Source organism: Scatophagus argus, chromosome 19 (assembly GCF_020382885.2).
Source record: "Scatophagus argus isolate fScaArg1 chromosome 19, fScaArg1.pri, whole genome shotgun sequence".
NCBI lineage: Eukaryota > Metazoa > Chordata > Actinopteri > Scatophagidae > Scatophagus > Scatophagus argus.
The window spans coordinates 8,541,051-8,560,975 of NC_058511.1; the positions used below are offsets into that span (position 1 = coordinate 8,541,051).

Here is a 19,925-nt window from a genome sequence, read left to right on the forward strand (position 1 = left end):
CTCTTATGAATATGCAACATTGTTTTGTGTTTTTTTTTCCTCACTTGACAGCCATCTGTCTGCATGTCTTTGATGCACACCACATGTCTGCCCTGCTGTTCAAAATGCCAACACGCAGTCACGCAAGCACTTCCTCATACAGGTTTAATGTATGGGATGCTTTTTAATAGAAAACTCGCACCTCTTTTACATAGCCCAATAGACCACAGCCTCTGCCCAATCCACTCCAAACATGTTAAAACCCCTGTTTGAAGGATTTCGCCTTTGTCCTATAGTATGAATCGCGGGGCTCGTGTAATTCAGCCCTCTGAAGGTGGGCACTTTTCATATTGTGCCGTCTGGACTGTTAGGGGTTTCAGTAGTTGTTCTTGGAGTTGAAATTTAAGCAAGCTGTCGAGGAAAGCTGTTTTTCATTGATTTAAAAGACAAGAATGATGAGTTCTCTGTGCAGATGATTATGTCTGTCCTGTCCTGACACCCAGCCAGCCCAAACTTTCATCGCTCTCTCTCTCTCTATCTTCTTTTTTAAAAAAATTCTTTCTACAAAACAACTCTTTTTTCATCACAGCTAGACAGGTAGAAAGTTCAGCACAGAGCTCTGTTCTCTAAGGCTCTCTGCCTTCTGTTTCTTTTAACCCTCCCAGACATCCTTTTCAGTGTTCTGTTTCTGTCTTCTTGCCCTTGCACTGTGCCCACTTTCTCACTTTTGTCGCTTCCATCTTTTACCCATTCTCGCTCCTGAATACTGATTTTACTCTTAAAGTTTAGATGAAATCCTTTTCTTCCTGAAATCCTCCTCTATTTATTTTGCTCTCTGCCCGTACAGGCCTCAGGAAGTGGGTGTGTAGTATATCAAGTTAGTTTAGACAGGACAGATAGAGAGGGGGGGAGAGAGAGAGAGAGAGAGAGAGAGAGGTAGAGAGAGGAATAATAAACAGCTGTGTGAAAGAGTGGGGCTAGTGGCCAGAGAGGACGAGAGCAACAGAGGAAGAGGAGAGGGCAAGGGATGTGGACACCAGCCTGGGAGTTCGTGCGACTCCTGAGGCAGCAAAAAAGCCAAAGAAGAAACTTAACTTTTCAGGAAGTTTCCTCGTCCCAAGGGGTTTGGAGAAAGGAGAGGATGAGAAATAGATCGACCTCTCCTTCTCAACAGACGAGGAGATAATCGTCAGAGGTTTTACTCAAAGAGGCCGTCGAGTCAGGCTTCCTACCCGGGATTGAGACGGCGAGTCTCGAGGCAGCTCCCTGCGAACATGTGGCTCCAGAAAAAGAAGAAGGCATTCTTTGACTAAGTGACCCAGTCATGGCAGTGATTAGGAGGGTGTGATAGAGCGAGACCAGAGCAGGGCTGGAGACCCGAGAGGCGGGTAGTAATGCAGACACTGAAGTGACTCTGTCTCATTGAGCCTCTTACCTTTGCTCAGGGGAATGAGAGGGCAAACCATGTGCCTCTTTGTATCGCCGTCTGTCCTCTTGAAGCGTGTGGGGTTGTGTGACTGGCAGGGATAGAGTGCTTTTTATCAGAGTAATTGAGAACAAATGCCCTGGCCCTGCCCTGGGTTGGACCGTCGGACGTTCTTTAAAACAGCTCCCTTCATGCCCAGAGGGGAAGTGGAGGAAGGGCAGTGTAGCAAAGTTGAGGGAGAAAGCCAGACCTGTCCTCGGCCACTCTGACGTTTACATCAGCCCGCCCATCCCTCAGAGACACGAACTGTTATCTCCATTTTGCAGACCTCCACCCAAGATTTGTTGGATTTCCTTCCCAGTTTCAGTGCCCCATTCCTGGCCAGAGGAACTCCACTGTCAGCCTCCAGCCTCTACTTTGCCAAACCTCCAGTGGCACCAATTGTCCTGTTAATCCCAGCACCGCAGCATGACTGCAGGGTAGCTGCCACCCCTCTTCCCCCCACACTCACACACCCCTTTTTGGCTCATCTGCCTTTACTAGGAGGATGCTACGAACATGTGGTGGGATTGGGCGAGCACACACGCTGGCACGCGTGTACAAGTGTCACCGAGGGGTGTGTGAAGTGTGTAAATTGCCTGCTTTGGGACTACGACCCGGATTTGACCCTCTTGTGTTTGATATTTTTACAAGAGCCAGGGTTCTCTGTGGTTGGATTCAGGATTGTTCATACTTTGGATTTGCTGCTGAGCCGAACCCTGAGCTTGACGGTGTCTGTTTTGACCATAATCACGGGAGGACTCACCTACCTGTTTGGACTCCTTGCCAGTCTTTCACCTGTATGACAGTAGAGAGGATGTAGGCGCTGCAGGGAGCAGGAGTCTGTTCACACACTCCAGTATGATTGGCTTGAATTTCAGTTTGCAGGAGCTGCTCAGAAAGCTTGAAAAGGTATATATCTACAGATTTCAGGATGCATTTTGTTGATGACAGCTTGTTGTTGGTCTCACAGTGGCTTTTTAATGCCGTGTTTTCAAATGGCATGAATACAGTCACCATTCATTCTCCATCTCCCCTTGTGTTTGTAGTTGTGGACCTAATTTGGGCCGCTTTATGAGGTCTGAGCACTCATTATTGGACTCATTAAAATGGAATAATTGGTTCTGGCCTGCTTTTCTAGTTATTAGAGAGCGCTTTCAAGCAGAGAGAGCGTAAGTATAGAATGAGACCCACAGCCTTGAATTAGCTTTAATTTGTCAAACTAAACCTTTACTGTAATTGTGTTGAGAGTTAAAGACAAACATGTCATAGCCCAGTGTGGGTCATGGTTATTTGAAATACTTATTTTGGGCAAAATTAATATTAAAAGCACAGTGTGTTTGCATGTATTTACTTCAGCGCAGCTTAAATGTGTGTTTTATGCTTTTCATCCTTCATACAGCTCTAAGTAGCAGTAGTAACTTCAGTTTACATGGGCAACTCCTTTCTGCGGCCACAGCTAAGAAATATCTACCAGTCATTCAAGTGTGCATGAGATCCAGAACCCATTTACCTTTCTGCCGCCTTTCTAGCCACGTGTGTGTGGTTACATAGTCGGAAAAGTAGTGCTTCAGTTGAGTTTGGAGCTGTCTGTAATTTATGTATGCGTGCTTTTTTATATGTTTGTTTATCTATTGTACTCACATTATGTGTGTCACTTGCTTCCATAAATGTATTTTCACTGTCCTTGGTATCTTCGCAATTAGCCTAAAGCTAAAGTCGTACTTGCTTTTCTGTCTGAATGTGTGCATGTAGGTAGTAGGTGTATGGAAATGAAAGGCCTAAATCTGTTATCCTTTTCCAGGGCTGAAAACCCCGTACTGACTTAAATTTTATCAATATACCATAAATAAAACATGGAGTCGTGGCAAACAGAAGCAATCTGAAGCAGACTTGGTGACCTGTGGCACACACTTTCCTTTTTGCAGTGTTTGTGCATGTGTGTGTTAAAGAGAAAGAAACTGATCCGTCACCCCACCTAAGCACCTCAGGATACACACTGGCATACACAAACCGCTGGCTCAAACAGCCTTTCAGTGGATGAAATGGAATTTAAAGGGAGCTTTGTAAATGAACATATGTGCCTCTGTATGCCCACACAGTCAGTGCCTTCTCTCTCTCTGTGTGTGCGTGTGTGTGTGTGTGTGTGTGTGTGTGTAGTCAGTGCTAACTTCAGTGGAAGTTCTAAGAAGAGAGGGGAAGCACTTGGGTAATGACTTGAAACATGGCCAGCTGGCTCAGTGTCAGATTGTCTTCCTGTCTTTCACTCTTTGTCTGTCCTTCTGTCTGTCTTTTCTTGTCTCTCTCTCTCTCTCTCTCTCTCTCTCTCTCTCTCTTTCTGTCTCTCTCTCTTTCTGACTTTCTCTGTTCTGTGACCTTTAAGAGGCATTTGATTTGTGTCATAAAGCCAGTGGGCGATCATCCTCTCGGATCACAGTGCAGGGATTTGCTTTTGTGAAATGTCTGCTGGCATCCAATAAATTACAGCGCTGTGCCATGGACGTCTGCTGTAATTGATAGTTGTTTTGTTTGTAGACTGGTTCTACTGTACTTTGTCTACACAATGGCCAGAGTAGCTGAGTCGATGGTCATACGTTCCATTTACTGCCCCGTATGTTGTCACGTTCATCATTACCCAACAGAAATTCGCTGTGTGTCCCCCATGTTTATGTGCCATAATGACAATATAATGTGTTGCATTGTAGCTAATAGTGATGTATTGTGATTTTGGCTGGTTAAAAACAATTTCTCCAGGCACATTGGTGCACTGTATCTATTACATGAACACTTTTAACTCGGAATAATTTTGCTCAGTTTGAAGATTTGTGAAAGCCGAGAACATTCTTTTACTGTTAACAACCTCTTTTAGTTACTGCTAATTTATTTTAATAATGCGGAGCCTGCAATAAATCAGTGCAGCAACATTAATTGCATTTCTCTAGATAATGCAGTGTTTACAGTAATTGTGAAAAGAAACACGGTTGGTTACATAATAATTTTGATATATGTCACAATGAGAAAGGTACTAAAGCAACAACTTCAGGCACTGAAGATTGGTCACACACAGTGGTCAGAATAAGTCTTCATTTCCTTACTGTTGCAGGCTATAGATCTCATTACAGTTCATTTATGTGTACTCATTTTGCCCCATCTGCACATATGTCAGTGCTGCAAGCGGTGTTATACTCATCCATGTGGTATTGGAGTCTCTTCTTTATCTGCAGTTCAAATGAGTTGAACTAAGGGGAGTCCCACTAGAGACAGAGAAGAAAATGGAGCAGTTTTACACATCTAAAAATAAAACATTTGACAGGATCCTCTGCTTGCGTCAGCCCCCCTTGTGGTTCAACCCTCACACACTCACACATACCTTTTGAGATGTGGTTGTGTAATAGAGTTGCCTTATTATAAGATACGCACGCACACACACGGAAAAATCGTGCTTCATCACAGTGTTGAATGCAGTGGCCTCTTGTAGCAATACACACATGTATACACAACCTTTTTTTGATAGCACTGAAATACTTTAGTGTATCATGCTGTATCCCAGCATAAAATTAGCTAAGCATGCTGTGGTGTAGCCCTGCCAGAACCCAATGCTGTGTTAGTACGGAGGCAGACATTGCTTAGGGACTTTCTTCTGGGTGGGGTGGGCCTTCGAAGTCAGTGAAAGGGTAGAAGTTAAAATCGTTTTTATTCAAACAGTCAAAAAGTACCTCGAGGACATTCCATGAAAATCTAAACTTCTCTGCCCTCTGGAAATGTTGTGTGCAGTACTCAGTGAACTCCCTCAAGACAAGTCCTCTTGACAACATCCATCGTTATTTTCGGTTCAGGAATAATCAATTGTGACAGCCTACAAGACTGTGACATCCAATTTTGGGTGATTTTGATATGAACTTGCTTTACTGCTGTGCATTTCCTCGGAATCTCTGAGTTTCCCGGATGAAATTGCAACTTGCGGCAATTCCTCGTCTTTCTGTGTATTTGTAGGACATCCAGGCTGAGATCGATGCCCACAATGACATCTACAAGAGTGTGGACGGGAACAAATCAAAGATGGTCAAGGCTCTGGGCAGCTCAGAGGAGGCCGTGTTCCTGCAACACAGACTGGATGACATGAACCAACGCTGGAGCGAGCTGAAGGCCAAATCAGCCAACATCCGGTCAGTCAACCTCCATCCAATACTTACAAATTAAAATCTTCTTGGCCTTACTCCAGTGTTTATGGTTGTGCAGTTCAGATTACAGTTCTCTGCTGTTTTTCTGCTCTCACCTCTGGAAAGAGAATAAAAACATCCTGGCAGAAGGTCTTGACCATGGCAGTGGTTCAAGTAGGTCTCTGCCTTGCTATTTTAATCAATCGGTAAATCACACTTTGCAGAAGAGAGTTTAATCCTCACATATGAAATGAGAAAACAAAACTGCAAAAAAGAAAGGCCAAGTACTCAAGGTTGCAAATACTCTTACAAAAGCCAAAACTATTTCTATTTTCTATTACAAGAGCACTTGAAGCACAAATCAAAAGTTAAGTCAGCAATCGAGAGCTTAGTCCAAGACCTCAAAAGACTGTTAACTTATGTTGAACTCTTCCTGTACCCATAACATAGCCCCCTGACTGTAAACTGGACCTGGCATAATCCTGTTCATGGTGGAGCATCACTCACATTTCTTAGACTCCTAGAAACCCACGTGTGACATACAGCACATTGTGGAATATCCAAGTGGGTAGTGTTGTTTCCTATCAGTCGTTCAGATAAAGTAGCTCCTGTGTTCCACATGTCCAAGCACCTGAATGAAATATACCTCCAAAAGGACGTGAGAGGACAGTGCTGCGTCAGCTACAGCCTTGACATAAATAAATAAGGTTGGTGATGGGTGGGGATGTGGAGGGTGAAGAAAGAAGAGGTGGAAGTGAAGCTGACAAGGCCAGATGGAGATGTTCAAAGTGGAGGAGGAGAGAGGATGGAGAGAAGCAGCATGACAGAGCTTCAGGGGCAAGGGGATGAAACGTTAGAGAGGCTGAAGAGAAACCGGGGGACATTTTTTAAAAAAGTGCAGGCAAAGATTTTGTGCTGAAAAGAGTTCGTTTTGTGTGGAAAATAAATGGGAGTGAGTCAAGGTCAAGCAGAGCAGACATAATAAGCTGGACTTGTTCCACAGGAGGAAATGCGAGTAAAAAATAGACAGCAAGAGATCAGAGTGTGTGTGTGAGAGAGAGAGAGAGAGAGAAATGGAGTGGGGTACCCTGTGTGTTGATTGTATACAGGCCATTATGCCTTAATTGCAGTACATGTGTAATTATGACCAACTCCGTGAGCGGCGATAGGAGGTCTCTGTACACAGTGTTCAGATGCATTATCCCTGGAGGAGAAGAGAAAAACAAAAGTGCTCATCCACTCATTTTGCATACACCCACACAATTAGCAGTGTGTGTTCCCTTTTTATAAATGTCATCTGCTTCAGAAGGGCAACAACCTCTCTTGAGCGGTCAGCAATCAGGTTTTTATAGGGTTTTGTAGTAATAACGGTAGTTTTGTAGTTTCAATATATATGCTTTTGGAAGCTTTAAATCTCTAATATATAATCAGTTTCCTGAGAATAAAAGAATATAGTAAGTATCAGCCTGAACCTTGAGCCTTCTATCAATGTTACTGCAAACCTTTATGGTCATATTAAAAAGAGGAAGGAGAAATGCAATGTGTCCCTGGAACAGACCAATTTTTACTGTACAAGACTATAGACAACATCATAATAATTTAAGTGAAATGGCGTATGTTGGCAGAGCTCATCTGGAGGCGAGTGCTGAGCGCTGGTCTCGTCTGTTGGGACTCCTGGAGGAACTGTGGAGGTGGATCTGCATGAAGGATGAGGAGCTGGCTAAGCAGATGCCCATCGGAGGAGATGTCCCCACCCTGCTCCAACAGCAGAACCACTGCACGGTGCGTACTGTCGCCGCAGGCAACGTTCCTGCCACGCTTCACAAGATTTATCGTACTTTGTCCCCTCATTTTCTTCAAGTTTCTAAAAAGTTTAGTTTTTGAGCCTTCCACATGCCAGTATGTGTTTCTGTTGTTCTGCAATCATATTATCTACAAGCAAGTCTACAAATTAAACCCACAGCATGTTATTGTGTTCACGGGCGGGTGATCAGCCTGTGGTGGAGGCTTTATTAATGACGTAGCCCATTGAGAGGATCAATATCAATCGGGTACCAAAACACATGATGTGACAACAAAATGGAAAATTAATATGTGGTGGGCCGCTACAAATAAATGAATGTATGGCAACACGTTCGAGATTCAGCTGGTTAAAACAACACGATTAGACCGTGTTATAGAGGACAACGCTAAATTACAATAAAAGATATTATGCCTGTGCTACCACTATATTAATTATAATCCCGACTGAAGTCGATAACCCATCAAACTGATGTTACAGTATATTATAGAGATGTTCCAAGTGTTCACATACATTCAATTACTGTGTTCAGTTTCTACACACCTGCTGAACAGTCAGGGCTGAAACCATGTGAAGATACTGTTATTGTAAAGCAGTGGTGGTAATCACTCTGACATTTCTAAGCGTCTGACCAGTCAGCACGTTGACTCCAGTACGTTCAGCTGAACTACAGATTGCAGCAGTCAAGCATACCCATAATGTGATGTTTTATGTGTCCACGGTTAATCCTCAGCATTCTTATTATTACTATGGTCACCATGCAAAAATCATGTGTCCGTGAAGTGTTAAAGACCAATATCAAACTACTTCACAATCAGCGCTGTTATTACTCCTTTTTCATTTTTTGAGTTGTTGTTATTTATCACCGTCACACCACACTGTATCATTTATTCTAACAAGCAATCAATAACTTCATTGTGCTGGCCCATTCGCACCTTTGTCATCTATTTGTCGCTCGTGTTCCCCACTGTATTATTTATTGTAACCACTGGTTATTGTGATAGTGCATTGGCGTGTAATTGCTTTCAGATAGATGACTCACCCTGTGGCTACTGTTTACTCGCAGTGTGCTGGCCGCCGCTGCGAACGACTTCGTAATGCGTTTCTCCGTAGCCCGTTCACCACGCTGTTGTTTTGTTCCCCAGAACGCCTTGAGAGTAAACACATGTGCCGTCATGCGCTGGTGCGTGATCACAGACACGCACACACATTACATACGTGTGTTTGAGGCTCACCAGACCATTACCCATTACCCACCCATTTTCTATGTGCTTCATTTAACAAAAGTGCATTTGTGTCTGCATCTACTTAAGGACGTGCAAGGTTTTATTACAGTTTATCATTATATAATTATATATTCCAGTGCATTTTCTTATTATGTTTTGGTGGAACAATACTAATCAAGACTAATTGAGCAACCATGCACACAGAGATGTAATCAGTTTTCAAAAAAGCTGAAATTGGATAATATATAGTCAATTATGGTGGAATGAATCAAACACACCTAAATATTAACACAGGGTATGAGAAGAAAAAGTTTTGGGTTGGGAAAATAAACAAAATGTAAAAAATTACACTGTTAGTAAAGGCCTATAAACTATAGGAGTTCGAAACAGCATCATAACTTCCCAAAAATAAACAAAGAACCAAGGCTTCAATATAAAAACTGTGTGTCTGGCACATTTTTGCAGCCGCTAATTTCAGAAAATCGAAAGAAAGATAACTGATCTACCGAACCAAGGACAATCAATTTTCTCTCTGCTGTAATGCTTGCTAAGTATCTTTTTTTTTTTTACGATTTAATGAAGAGTCTTCATTTAAAAGCAGAACAGATTACATAAAGGAATATTTTTTCCCCAAAAAATATCACGGCTAATATTGGAACAATGGCAGATACAGTGAATGTATTGTATCCGTGGAGCAGCAAGTTACGGTTTGGCGATGATCTGGTCATCATTTAAGTGTGTTGTCTGTGGAGGAAAGAGATGTCTTGTCTCTCGTGATCCTCCGCTTATCCATAGCTGTGCAGCCTCAGCTGGGAAGTCCACACTGTCCTCTCCTTTCTCTAAAATGAAGTGGGAGATTGACAGGCGGATCGGAGCAGCGTCTGCTGTGATGCGGACGCTGTACCAGTCTGTCGTGATGATTGCTCAGAGTAGAGCCGCTGCTCCTTCGCATCGAGAGGAGCCAGCGGGCACCTGGCTAGGATGTCTCCCGGAGGGTTAATTTCAGGCGTTTCCATCCAGGAGGACATCCCGGAACCAGACCCAGGGCACAATGGATGGAGAAAAGAGATGTATAAATTGAAAAATAACTTGAAGAAAGAGAGAGATAGAAATAGTTTGTCATTTGGCTTTGAGCACTCATTATCCGATTTTCTGTTCCGTCTGCATTTTTGTCCAGGTTAATTAAAATGTGTCCTCTGAGGTTTTTAATGATGTTGAGACGTGTGTGACAGAGACCAGAGACATGTTTCACACCTGCAGATCAGGGTCCATTCGATATGGAATAGGCCTGAGAGTAAACAACAACCACAGGAGCATACAGTCCTCCCGTGTCTTCACTCTCGTTCTCACTCTTCCTTCTCGTTTGCTTCTCTGCAGTTCCTGTCCTGCTGCTGGCCTCCTACACCTTTGCGGTCTTTCTTTCTCTTTGCCTTCGCACGATATTTCTCCCTCTGTCCGCTTTCCGTTGCTTTGTTCATCTCAAGGACTTCAGCTTTAAGAATCTGAAATAGAAAATATTGAAACAGGGGAGTTGAAAGCTCTCTTTTCATTTTGACTGTCTTATATTTTCCCTCCACTTCCTTCTCCTCTGTATTCCTAATAGGCTGGCCTGGAGTTCTCGCCGGCCCTGAGAAGGATGAGGGGGCCGAGCAGCACAAAAAGCTGGGGCTTTGAACACGTCATGCTTTATTACTTGCTTACACCGACGCACACACACACAGACACACACACACACCCATACGCATACACACATGCAAATCCCCTCAGTGGCTCAGTGATAACGCACACACCAGCTGCTCTGTCAGTGTGATGGGGGAAATGTGTATAGATTTAAGGAAATTGGGATCTATGAGGTAGGGAGGCTTGAGAGTATAAGTGGGACAACCTGTCTTTTTTTCCTCCTCTTATTTTGTCTGGGAGACGTGAGGAGATAAAAGAGGAGGGATAAGCCACTTAACTCAACAGAGAGCAACTGATATTGCCGTTATTACAGAATCAGAGGGAAGAAAAATATGAGCGAGCTGTGGTCCGAAAGGAGGAAAGAGTGATGGAAAAGACAAACGGATCAAGATTAGATCAAGAGAAAAAGAGGGAAGGATGGATAGATAGATGGATGGATGGATACTCACATTTGAACACAAATGTTATATTAGATTCTGGCAGAAAGCAGCTGGTTATTTGGCAACTCCCAAAGGAGTTTAACGAGAGAGAGAGAGGTGGACATTGTCCTGTCTGTCTCGAGTGACTTCTTGCTCCCTCCATTGTGTATTGATCTACGTCTGTGTTTTTCTCTGCTAAAATGGCCCTAATAGCATTTATTAATCACACATTCAATTATCCAATAAAAGGCCTCTGTCAGCATCCAGCTGATTAAACTCATCAATCTGCTCAATTAAATTAACAGCTTTTATATCAAAAAGTGGGAACGAGAGACCAAGTGCTTGTGGGCTTTTTTTAACTACTCTTATCTTTCAGCAACAGTTGGCTCCATGTCTGCACTGAACAGTCCAGTCTGCTCCGTTCAAAAGCTCCTCCGAATGTTTCAGACTGAATAAATATTAGGACAAATGGTCAAAAGTGTGAATTTAAATTTAAATGTATTTAACTTGGCAGTTAAATAAGTCCCAGTATGCTTTAGCAGCGTACAATTACCCTGTCTAAAGTGAGTGGTCTAATAACAGAACCCATTTTAAATCACTGTGCCTGCGTGATTGATTAGCACCATTTGCACCTGAACGGACAGGTCATAAAGGAGAATGAAATGGATTAAACTGCTGTGCTGGACTTTACCTTATCTCTTAGGAAAGGAAAGACTTGCAGTCGCCTCGCTTCGAGCAACTTTTAATTGTTTTTGTCTGCTTCGTGTGTATTTGTTGGTGCAGTTTCATGATGTTGTCGGTCCCAGATGGTTTTGTCACCCTGCTGGCTGAATGCAGTTTCTTTTTTGTTAAAGTCAATTAAATATTACAGCTTTATCATACAGTCTAGGGGAATATGTCGACACTGTGTGTTAGCAGCGTAAGACCCTGCAACATCAAAGGCCGTATAATCACTCTTTTTGCAAAAACAGATAAATATAATCTGACTCTAAAGTTACCTTCAGCTGTACGAAGCTTTTCAGTGTCTTTTAGCTTAAAGTTTGGGTTTTACGGCACACAGCTTAACTGTTTTTGTTCACTGTCATTTGCTCTCATCTGTATTGTCTCCAGCTGTCAGAACCGACGGCAGACTGGCTGACCGGCACTAAACGGCAAATGGAGCACATGGTGAAGTGTTTAGCAGCTGGATAGCCAGAAATGTTCCTCTGGCATTTGTGTAGACAGAGTTAAAAAAGAAAGTGAATACTTCCAGTACATTCATCAGACGGACAGAAACTCAGGACTCCTACCAAATGCTAATGTTGCTTAGTGTTTGCTGTATGTGTACATAACCTTTGAAAAGGTGACAGATTGTCAGTGTTTTGCTAACAGCCCGTCTCGTCTTAAGTTTAGAAGGTTTCTGCCTTCTGAAAGAAAGTTTTTCCTTTTTGTCGCCAAGTTATCGCTCATGGGGGTTTTGTTGGGGCTCTCTGTTCTAAAAACTAAATTAAATACATTTTTTTACATGTATTTTTCAGAAAACAATGAAACAGTGTTGCGTCAGTAACTATCACTGAAGAAACCTACGTGTGCGTTATTATTTGACTGAGTCTTACTATTTTATTTGTTGCACGGTAGTGAGAAACAAGGATCTGTGGGTCTTTTACTTATTAAAAAACAGCAGAGGCTGCAAGCGGCAGATTAGTAAAGCCTGTCAGAGAATATGATTTCAACCACTTATCAGTAGCTTTTAGCTCTTCTAAGAGAACAGTCTAAATGATGAGTTTCTTGACAGTTTGCTGTTTCGTCTGGATGTAAGTGAGCCCCTATTGTTGAGGGGCTCCTTGTGTCGCTGTCAGGTGCTTTTCCGATGCTGAGAGCTGTTTTATTGTAGTGGTCCTTTCAGGAGGCTTATTTTTTTTCTCCTGGCAGAAGATGAGGAGGTGCGGTAATATCGCACAGAGGCTGAGATTGCAGGGTTTTGAGAGCGGGAAGAGGGATGTTTGGCAGGGCTCTGAAAGTAGCTGTGTTTTGATGCTATCTTATCACCAGCACAGCACAGGGCAGGCAGTGATAAGAGTCTGGTGTGCTGCCGTGCCCACACGCATACACAAACCGGGGCCCAGACACAACCAAGGTCACACACACCTACAAAATAGATGTCCTAAGTATTGTGGGACTGACAAGCGTCCTTTATTCCTCTGGCCCTCACAAATCACAGACAGACCATATTCAGATGTGTCGATGCTGAAAACTGTTATTAACAGGAGCAAAGTGAAGACCCTTTTCATGTCTTGACATGGACAGCCATGTGTTATCACTCAAAGGGCTGCTGGGAATTGCTTAAAAAAAAAAAAAGCGAAAGAAAGAAAAAGCTTTTTTTTTTTCTCGAGCCTGAAAGCTGTACATGTGTTTGATATTTACCTCTCGTGCTCCTTCTGAAAAGCCTGTCCCTGTGTGACACTCTGATAATGTGTGAAGTTTCACTAAAAAAAAAGACTTGTGTGAGCGTTGGGGAAAGGTTTTCGGTGTAGTCGTCTGTCTGATCTGCGAGCGAACCCCGTGGCTGGATGACAGGCAGCGAGGCTGTTTCTAACAGAGGGGATTACTTGGTGCTACAACCTTCTGTGTCTTTGTCTCTTTGAACCGGTTAACACTGAAGGATGATGTTAGGGGGAGCACTGCTGTCATAAATTTCAGCATTTATTTTAATAGACAAGTAATACAATTACGTTAGTGTTCAGACTTCAACAAAGTCATCTAATCACAAGATCCGTTTATTAGCTGTTTCTGAGCTTTAACATGATCTTCATCAGCAGATAGTTTGTCATGTTTGTCTTCATGGATTTGTCATGAGAGTTTTGATCTTCATTTTTTCTACGCTTTTGACATTTTATAGCCCAAGCAATTTATTGATTAACCAATCAACTTATCTGATAATTAAAATCTGAATCCAGTGCAGCCCTAGATGAGTCCAGAAAATATGCTCTATCTACTGTTTGTAATGATTCAGTCACTTGTTGCTGAGATGTAACTGTAGGCACTGGTAGCAGTTTGATTGTTGATCGCGGTCAGAAATCAGCTGATAGCAGCTGCTCTACTGTGACTGCATGATGTTTACTCGCAAGGTCCACTTCATCAGAGGGTCACGTTTGTTCACTTGTGATGGATACTTTGCATATCTTCATACAACTGGAACAATAGTCTGTTACTACGGGAGAATAGCAGAAACAGGTTTGGTGTTGTAAATATTAGTTCTTTTACGTGTTTTTGCTATCAGACATTCCTGATTTATCCAACCGGTGATGTTTCCACCGGGATGTTTTTCGTGCTCACGCTCAGCTGCTATCTGCGATTTGCAGGACAGACTTTTTTTTGAGACGCTACGAACCTGATATCAGAATATTTGACTTGCTAAACTCTAAGCGGCATCCAACAAATATTTGTGAATAAACAACATCTTCACACTCAATTCAATCCCTTGTAAAGCCTCATTTAAATCGCCTGCAAACCTGTGAGTGAAAAACAAAAAAAGAAAAAGCAAGAAGTTGGTTTTTACTGGTGCTTGTCCTCGCAGCTTAGCTCCTTTGCCTCCTTTTCTTATCTCTGCTCCCCATACACACCTCTCTTCCTCTTCCTCAATCACCTCTCATTTAGTCTCTATCTCTCAGCGTCCCCTCTCTGAGCTACCTGCCTATTATGTTTCCTCCCTGCGAGCTGGGAGGAAATCATTGGAACGGAGCAAACCATTTATTAGCAGGGGTGATTTAATTTGTGTTCAGCAGGATGCTCCATTTCAGCATGAGGGTGTATTTCTCCGCAGGAGGCTGTGTGAAATCGTCACTGCAGAGAGCTAAATGAAACTTTTACAGAAACTTGTTTCCCCTGAAATGAGCTTTGTTATTTTGAAGGTGGAATAAGAAGAAGAGTGTGTACATTTGAAGGCCCGTGAGCAGACTGCTACTTCCTGTTTTCTATGCGCTGCTTTTCTTTTCTCTCTCATCTCATCTCTTCAGATGTTGCTGTATATACGACCCCCCTTATCCCAGCATGTTGTCATCTGCCACTCAAGTCTGTGTTGTGGGCGCGAATGAGAAGCAGAATTTTTGGCATCTCATTTTCGCTGCACTCGCCTGTTTGATAAGTCTGATAAGTGTGAGACTTTATCAAAGTGAGTCTTTCCATCTAATCAACTTACCTCACAGCATCTTAAACTACATTGCCTCCTCACAAAGCAATCACACACTCTGATAGGCAAGGAAGTCCCCCGGGGTCACACTTATATTAAAACAAGAATAATTATACTGTTACATGCCATGCTCAGCCTACTCTGTTTAGATTTAATCACCTGCTGTGAGCTGTGGCAATGCTCACTAGTTGACATGAGATTACGAGTAAGTGTCCATCAAATTTGTGAACTTTTAGCATCTGTACTTCTGTTCTGGGTTGTGTGTGAATGGCTGTATACTTATGTGTGTGTGTGTTTGTAAAGAAGATGGGCTGGATATGTGATAATGCTATTTCTGCAAGGATATCGCTCCCAGAAACTCAGTTTTATTTTCCAGATCACTCTCGCCCTCAGTCTCTGCTCTAATCAACTCTCACTACTGCTGACACTCCCCGTAACGTGGCTGCTCTCTGGCTCTTAGCATTTGCTTTTCCTCTTAATAGTTGATGACTGGGCAGAGAAGGTGTTTTGTAATGCAGCAACCACCTAATTAGCCGTTGAGAGTTGCGTTGTTTATCATAAGCTGAACGTGAACATCTGCTCCTGTTCTTTGCTTGTACATGCAGCCATAGCTGAAGAGCCCCTTTTGTAATATAGTGAAAGTCAGAGTTGATTTAAGTAGAACTGGTTGATCCGTTGAAATAAGCGGTGGAATAACCCTGTCATTTCTGTGTGTGTGTGTGTGGAGGGGTGGGGGGTAGCAATCTGGATACATCACCTCATTCATATACAGTACATCAGGTTCATTTGGAGTTCATTGGTGCAGATGAGATCACCAGAAAAGAGTTGGGAACATTCTCATACCTGCAGAGAAAATGCATTCATTTCCCGTTTCTCAGATGAGACTCTTGCTTTCAAATGCACCCTTTTTCTCATTGAGAGAGAGAGCGAGCGATTTGTGCCCTCGTTTATTACGGACTGAAGCCCCTTTGACACGGCGCTTTGCGTTTCTCCTGCAGGTGCTTCGCTCAGAACTGAAGGAACGTGAGCACTTGGTGGTCAGTACTTTGGATCAAGCACGAATGTTTCTCGCTGACCAGCCCATCGAAGGTCCTGGAGAGCCACGCAAGAACCTGCAGCCAAAGACGGGTATGTTTACACTCGATAAAAAGCATCCATATGTTTACATTAACTGTTCACACCATAAGTACAGTTTTTCCCGCTTACCTGAAGTCGTATTTATCCCTCCAAGATTGTTTTGCTGCGAGTTGTTAGTTATTGGCTGCTTGGATGACCTTCTCTCAAACATAATGGAACTAGAGGGCACCAGTTACTCAAAGTACTCAAAAGCATTCCAGAAATCATGACATGGTTGCTGAAGAAAATGCACAGACCTTGTTGTGAGCAGTTTCGTGTAGGAACTTCACGTAGGAACTGTGTTCTTTCCATATCACTGGGGAGAAGGATGCAATCATCTGCTCACGGATGGATGAAAGTTTAGCTGACGTTACTGCTCAGCCATAACAGTTCCGAATGTATATGTTCACATCCCCTCCTGTCATGAACACGAGTCTCTTGTCTAGCCGATACCTCCAGAAGTCAGGCACTCACACCAAACCAATCTAGATGAATAAATAGCGCTACAGGTCCAAGGAAGAATATGTATCATTTTGCATGGAGAGAGCAGCTCACCTTTCACCACTCTGTGCCCTAACTCGATGCGGAAATGTTAAGGCCTTATTTTGAAGTAAGACGCACCATTTACTGTCCATATTAACCACTTTTTGTGTTTTTCTGCTCCTTAATACAGCAGTTTCAGGTAAAATAGGAGCTCGTATTACATCTTGAAGTAGCACAGTAACAATTTTAGTCAAACGAAACATAATTCTTTAAGAATACACAGCAAGTCTAACAGTAGTTGGTTGGTTGGGGTATTTTTTTCATTATTTCGAACCAGATCAACAAGGTGTCTCGTTCAGAACATTCATAACAACCCTGTCTGGTTGTCAGAAAATAAGTTCTTATTTGGTGGCTCAGTTTTGAGGTTAAATGCCCTTGAAATGCCATTCACTAAAATCTGAGCTGGTGCTTATACCAATATGTAAGAGAACACTCAACAATTAAATATGCACCATCTCATTGAGCATTCCCTCTCCGTCGTCGTTGGATGCGGCAGGGGCGTCTTGGATAAGTCAGCACATTTCCCTTCAAACTAAAACCCTACTGTGTAAATAATTAAATCAACCCAAGGGGCTGAATGGGGGTGTGGCGAGACTTCAGAGCGCATTCCGAGACTTGTTGTCTGTGATCTTTGAGACGGATATCAAAGCGTCGCTTCATTGTATAAATAGATAAAAAGCTGATTTAAGATCAGAGGCTGTGCTTGTTTAATCAGAGGAGATGAGGTTTCTGAGTGACACAGCAGTAAAGTCGTAACAGCTTTTTTTTTTTCTTACATTTACTTTCTGAGTTTTTTTTGTTTTGTCTGTGCCCCTGAATGCATTCTTGCATGTGCAAAACATTGGCATTATGTCCGACTCGCGTGTACTGTGTGTGAAAGAGGGGGCGGGATAAAGAGAGACTGCAGAGGGGCAACAGGTGAAAGTGGTAACTCTGTCACCACCCTGGAGACGCGACCCTCGAACTCATAAAAGCTGCTCATTTTTCTTTGCAGTTAAGATAGGGATTTGGGGAGCAGTTTTCTCTTCTGCCTGCTTTCTTCATTCCTCTCTGTCTGCATCCTCAGATATGTCACAGTTATCCTTTCACCTCACCTTTCCCGCTGTCCTCATTTCTTCCCTGGATACTCTGTGTGTGTCTCTACCTTTATATACCTTTATATATATATATATATATATATATATATATGTTTTTATTTTTTTGGTCACTTTTTACTTCCACCTTCCCCTAATTGAGATTCTTTTCCCTTTTTTTTAAATTACCTTCTGCCCTCCTCATCTTGAGTTTTGCATATTTGTCGAAGCTGAAATTAAACAAAGGACACACAAATAATGGAAAGTGCACGAAAGGCCCAAAACAGCTCATTGCCTTAACCTACATGACACAGGTTAAGGCCTTCTTTAATCATGTTCTCAATGATTTTAAGGAGGATATCATCTTAATGAAATGACAGACCTCCATAAATTAGGAGCCCTTTATCATGAATAATTCAAAAAAATTAAGAGAGTCTGACATGAAATTATCAGGATTTCTCTCTCTCTCTCTCTTTAATATAAAGCTGCATAATTGAAAGACATAAATATCTTTAATGCTGAAACAGGTTCTGTTTCTGCAATAAAAAGAGCCACAAACTGTATTTAATTTTTGGTGAAAAATATGATGATGCCATGTAGTGCAATGAAAACTAAGTGTATATCAAGGAGTAATAAAAGACATGAAAACTGTCTGTGTCTCACCAAATGACCTCTCTCTTTGACTGACTTTTCTCTTTTTTTTTTTCCTCCCTCCTTTCTCTTCCACCAGACCTCACCCCAGAGGAGAAGGCCCGAGGGTTGGCCCGGGCCATCCGCAAGCAGACGGGCGAGGTGAGGGAGCGATGGGAGCGTCTGAAAGGACACATGGGCGGCTGGCAGAGTCAGGTGGAGCGAGCCTTGGAGCGCCTCCAGGAGCTACAGAGCTCCATGGACCAGCTCGACCTGCGGCTGACTCGGGCAGAGGAGGCCAAAGCAACCTGGCAGCCTGTGGGAGATCTGCTGATTGACTCTCTGCAGGACCACATTGACAAGACCGTGGTGAGTCAAATATTCAAGAGTCAGACACCCCACCTGCCTGTACATCATGGCAGCATGCAGCACCAGGTCAGCTTGAACAAATCTTATCTTTTCTTTAACTTGCAGGATCGTTAAAGTTTAACTATAAGGTGTCTCCTTAATTTGGCTGAGATTTGGCTGAGGATTCTCACGCAATTTCCACTCTCTTCTCTCCTCACTTTGATCGTGTACTCGTTTGATGATCCTGTCTTGTTTGTTTGCAAATGCTACTCATCAAAATTTGAAGATGCCTTTTTTTTTTTTCCCCCAAGGAGATCTGGCCAAGTAACAAGCAACACATTTAGTTTGCAAATAGAAAAATGACAACACTTCCAACTAACAGCAAACAATCGATGAAAAAGTGACAAAGGAGAAACAGAGGACAGAGGAGAGACGGCAGTGCCAAAAATAGTCACAGGTTGCATGAGCGAAGGCAACTCTTTCACTCTTGCCGCCTTTTGGCTGTCTGTTACACAACCTTGCATCTCAGTGATTGCCTCCCCGTGGACAGTCTGGCCAGTTATGTCTCTTAAAATCCATGTCATGTAGGCATCCACTTTGAATAAATATTGTCTATTAATAGATTTCGCTACAACAGTGGAAACACTCCCCTCCAGGATGTGACGGTTTGTTGACAGCTATATTTGAGACTTAAAATGCTAACTATAGCGCAACAAAACTCAATTTAAAAAATGATTTATCACCAGTTAGAGATTATAAGGTCCATACAAAAAAGATACACAGCGGTTAAGATGAACTAAGGGGCATTCTCTGCAACAGAAACTCACAGTTATTGTTTGTGAAAGTTCAAATTTCATTAGTTAGCCCAATCTTTACAGTACAATACAGTTCCAACTTCACTTTTGTCACCCTGCAACAACATCAAACTTCCTGTCCAGGCCTTCAGAGAAGAGATCGCCCCGTTTCGTCAGGATGTAAGAATCGTCAATGAGCTTTCTGCTGAGCTGACGCCATTGGACATCCAGCTGTCCTCCACTGCCTCCAGACAACTGGACCAGCTCAACATGAGATGGAAGCTACTACAGGTAGGTCCTTCTGAGTCATCTGCAGATGAGCAGACACACAAACACACACACTCTTTCTTGCTTTCTCTTATGGTTCTCTGCCACCTTTCTTCCTGCAGCATTTTGTCCACGCTTGGATAAATTAATGCTGTTTTCAATATGTCTTTATCCTCTTTCTTCCCGTTCCTTCATGCTGCTTCCTGCCTGCCAGAGTGTTTTTACCTCCGCTGTCTTGTCTCCCACAGTTTTTCCT

The 19,925-nt window shown here is 42.8% G+C and overlaps 1 protein-coding gene across 6 annotated transcripts in view; it reads left to right on the plus strand.

Annotated features, from left to right (window-relative positions):
* Window positions 1-19,925, plus strand: part of utrn (utrophin) — a 159,672-nt gene that overhangs the window by 89,457 nt on the left and 50,290 nt on the right. For 5 of the 6 annotated variants that reach the window (XM_046372941.1, XM_046372940.1, XM_046372943.1 and 2 more), the window contains 5 exons: window positions 5,438-5,610; window positions 7,230-7,386; window positions 15,897-16,026; window positions 18,361-18,629; window positions 19,547-19,693. In XM_046372941.1, the coding sequence (XP_046228897.1) occupies window positions 5,438-5,610; window positions 7,230-7,386; window positions 15,897-16,026; window positions 18,361-18,629; window positions 19,547-19,693 (876 nt within the window). Of the gene's footprint in view, window positions 1-994; window positions 2,357-5,437; window positions 5,611-7,229; window positions 7,387-15,896; window positions 16,027-18,360; window positions 18,630-19,546; window positions 19,694-19,925 lie in introns of those variants that run through there. The other variant, XM_046372945.1, reaches the window with a different exon arrangement.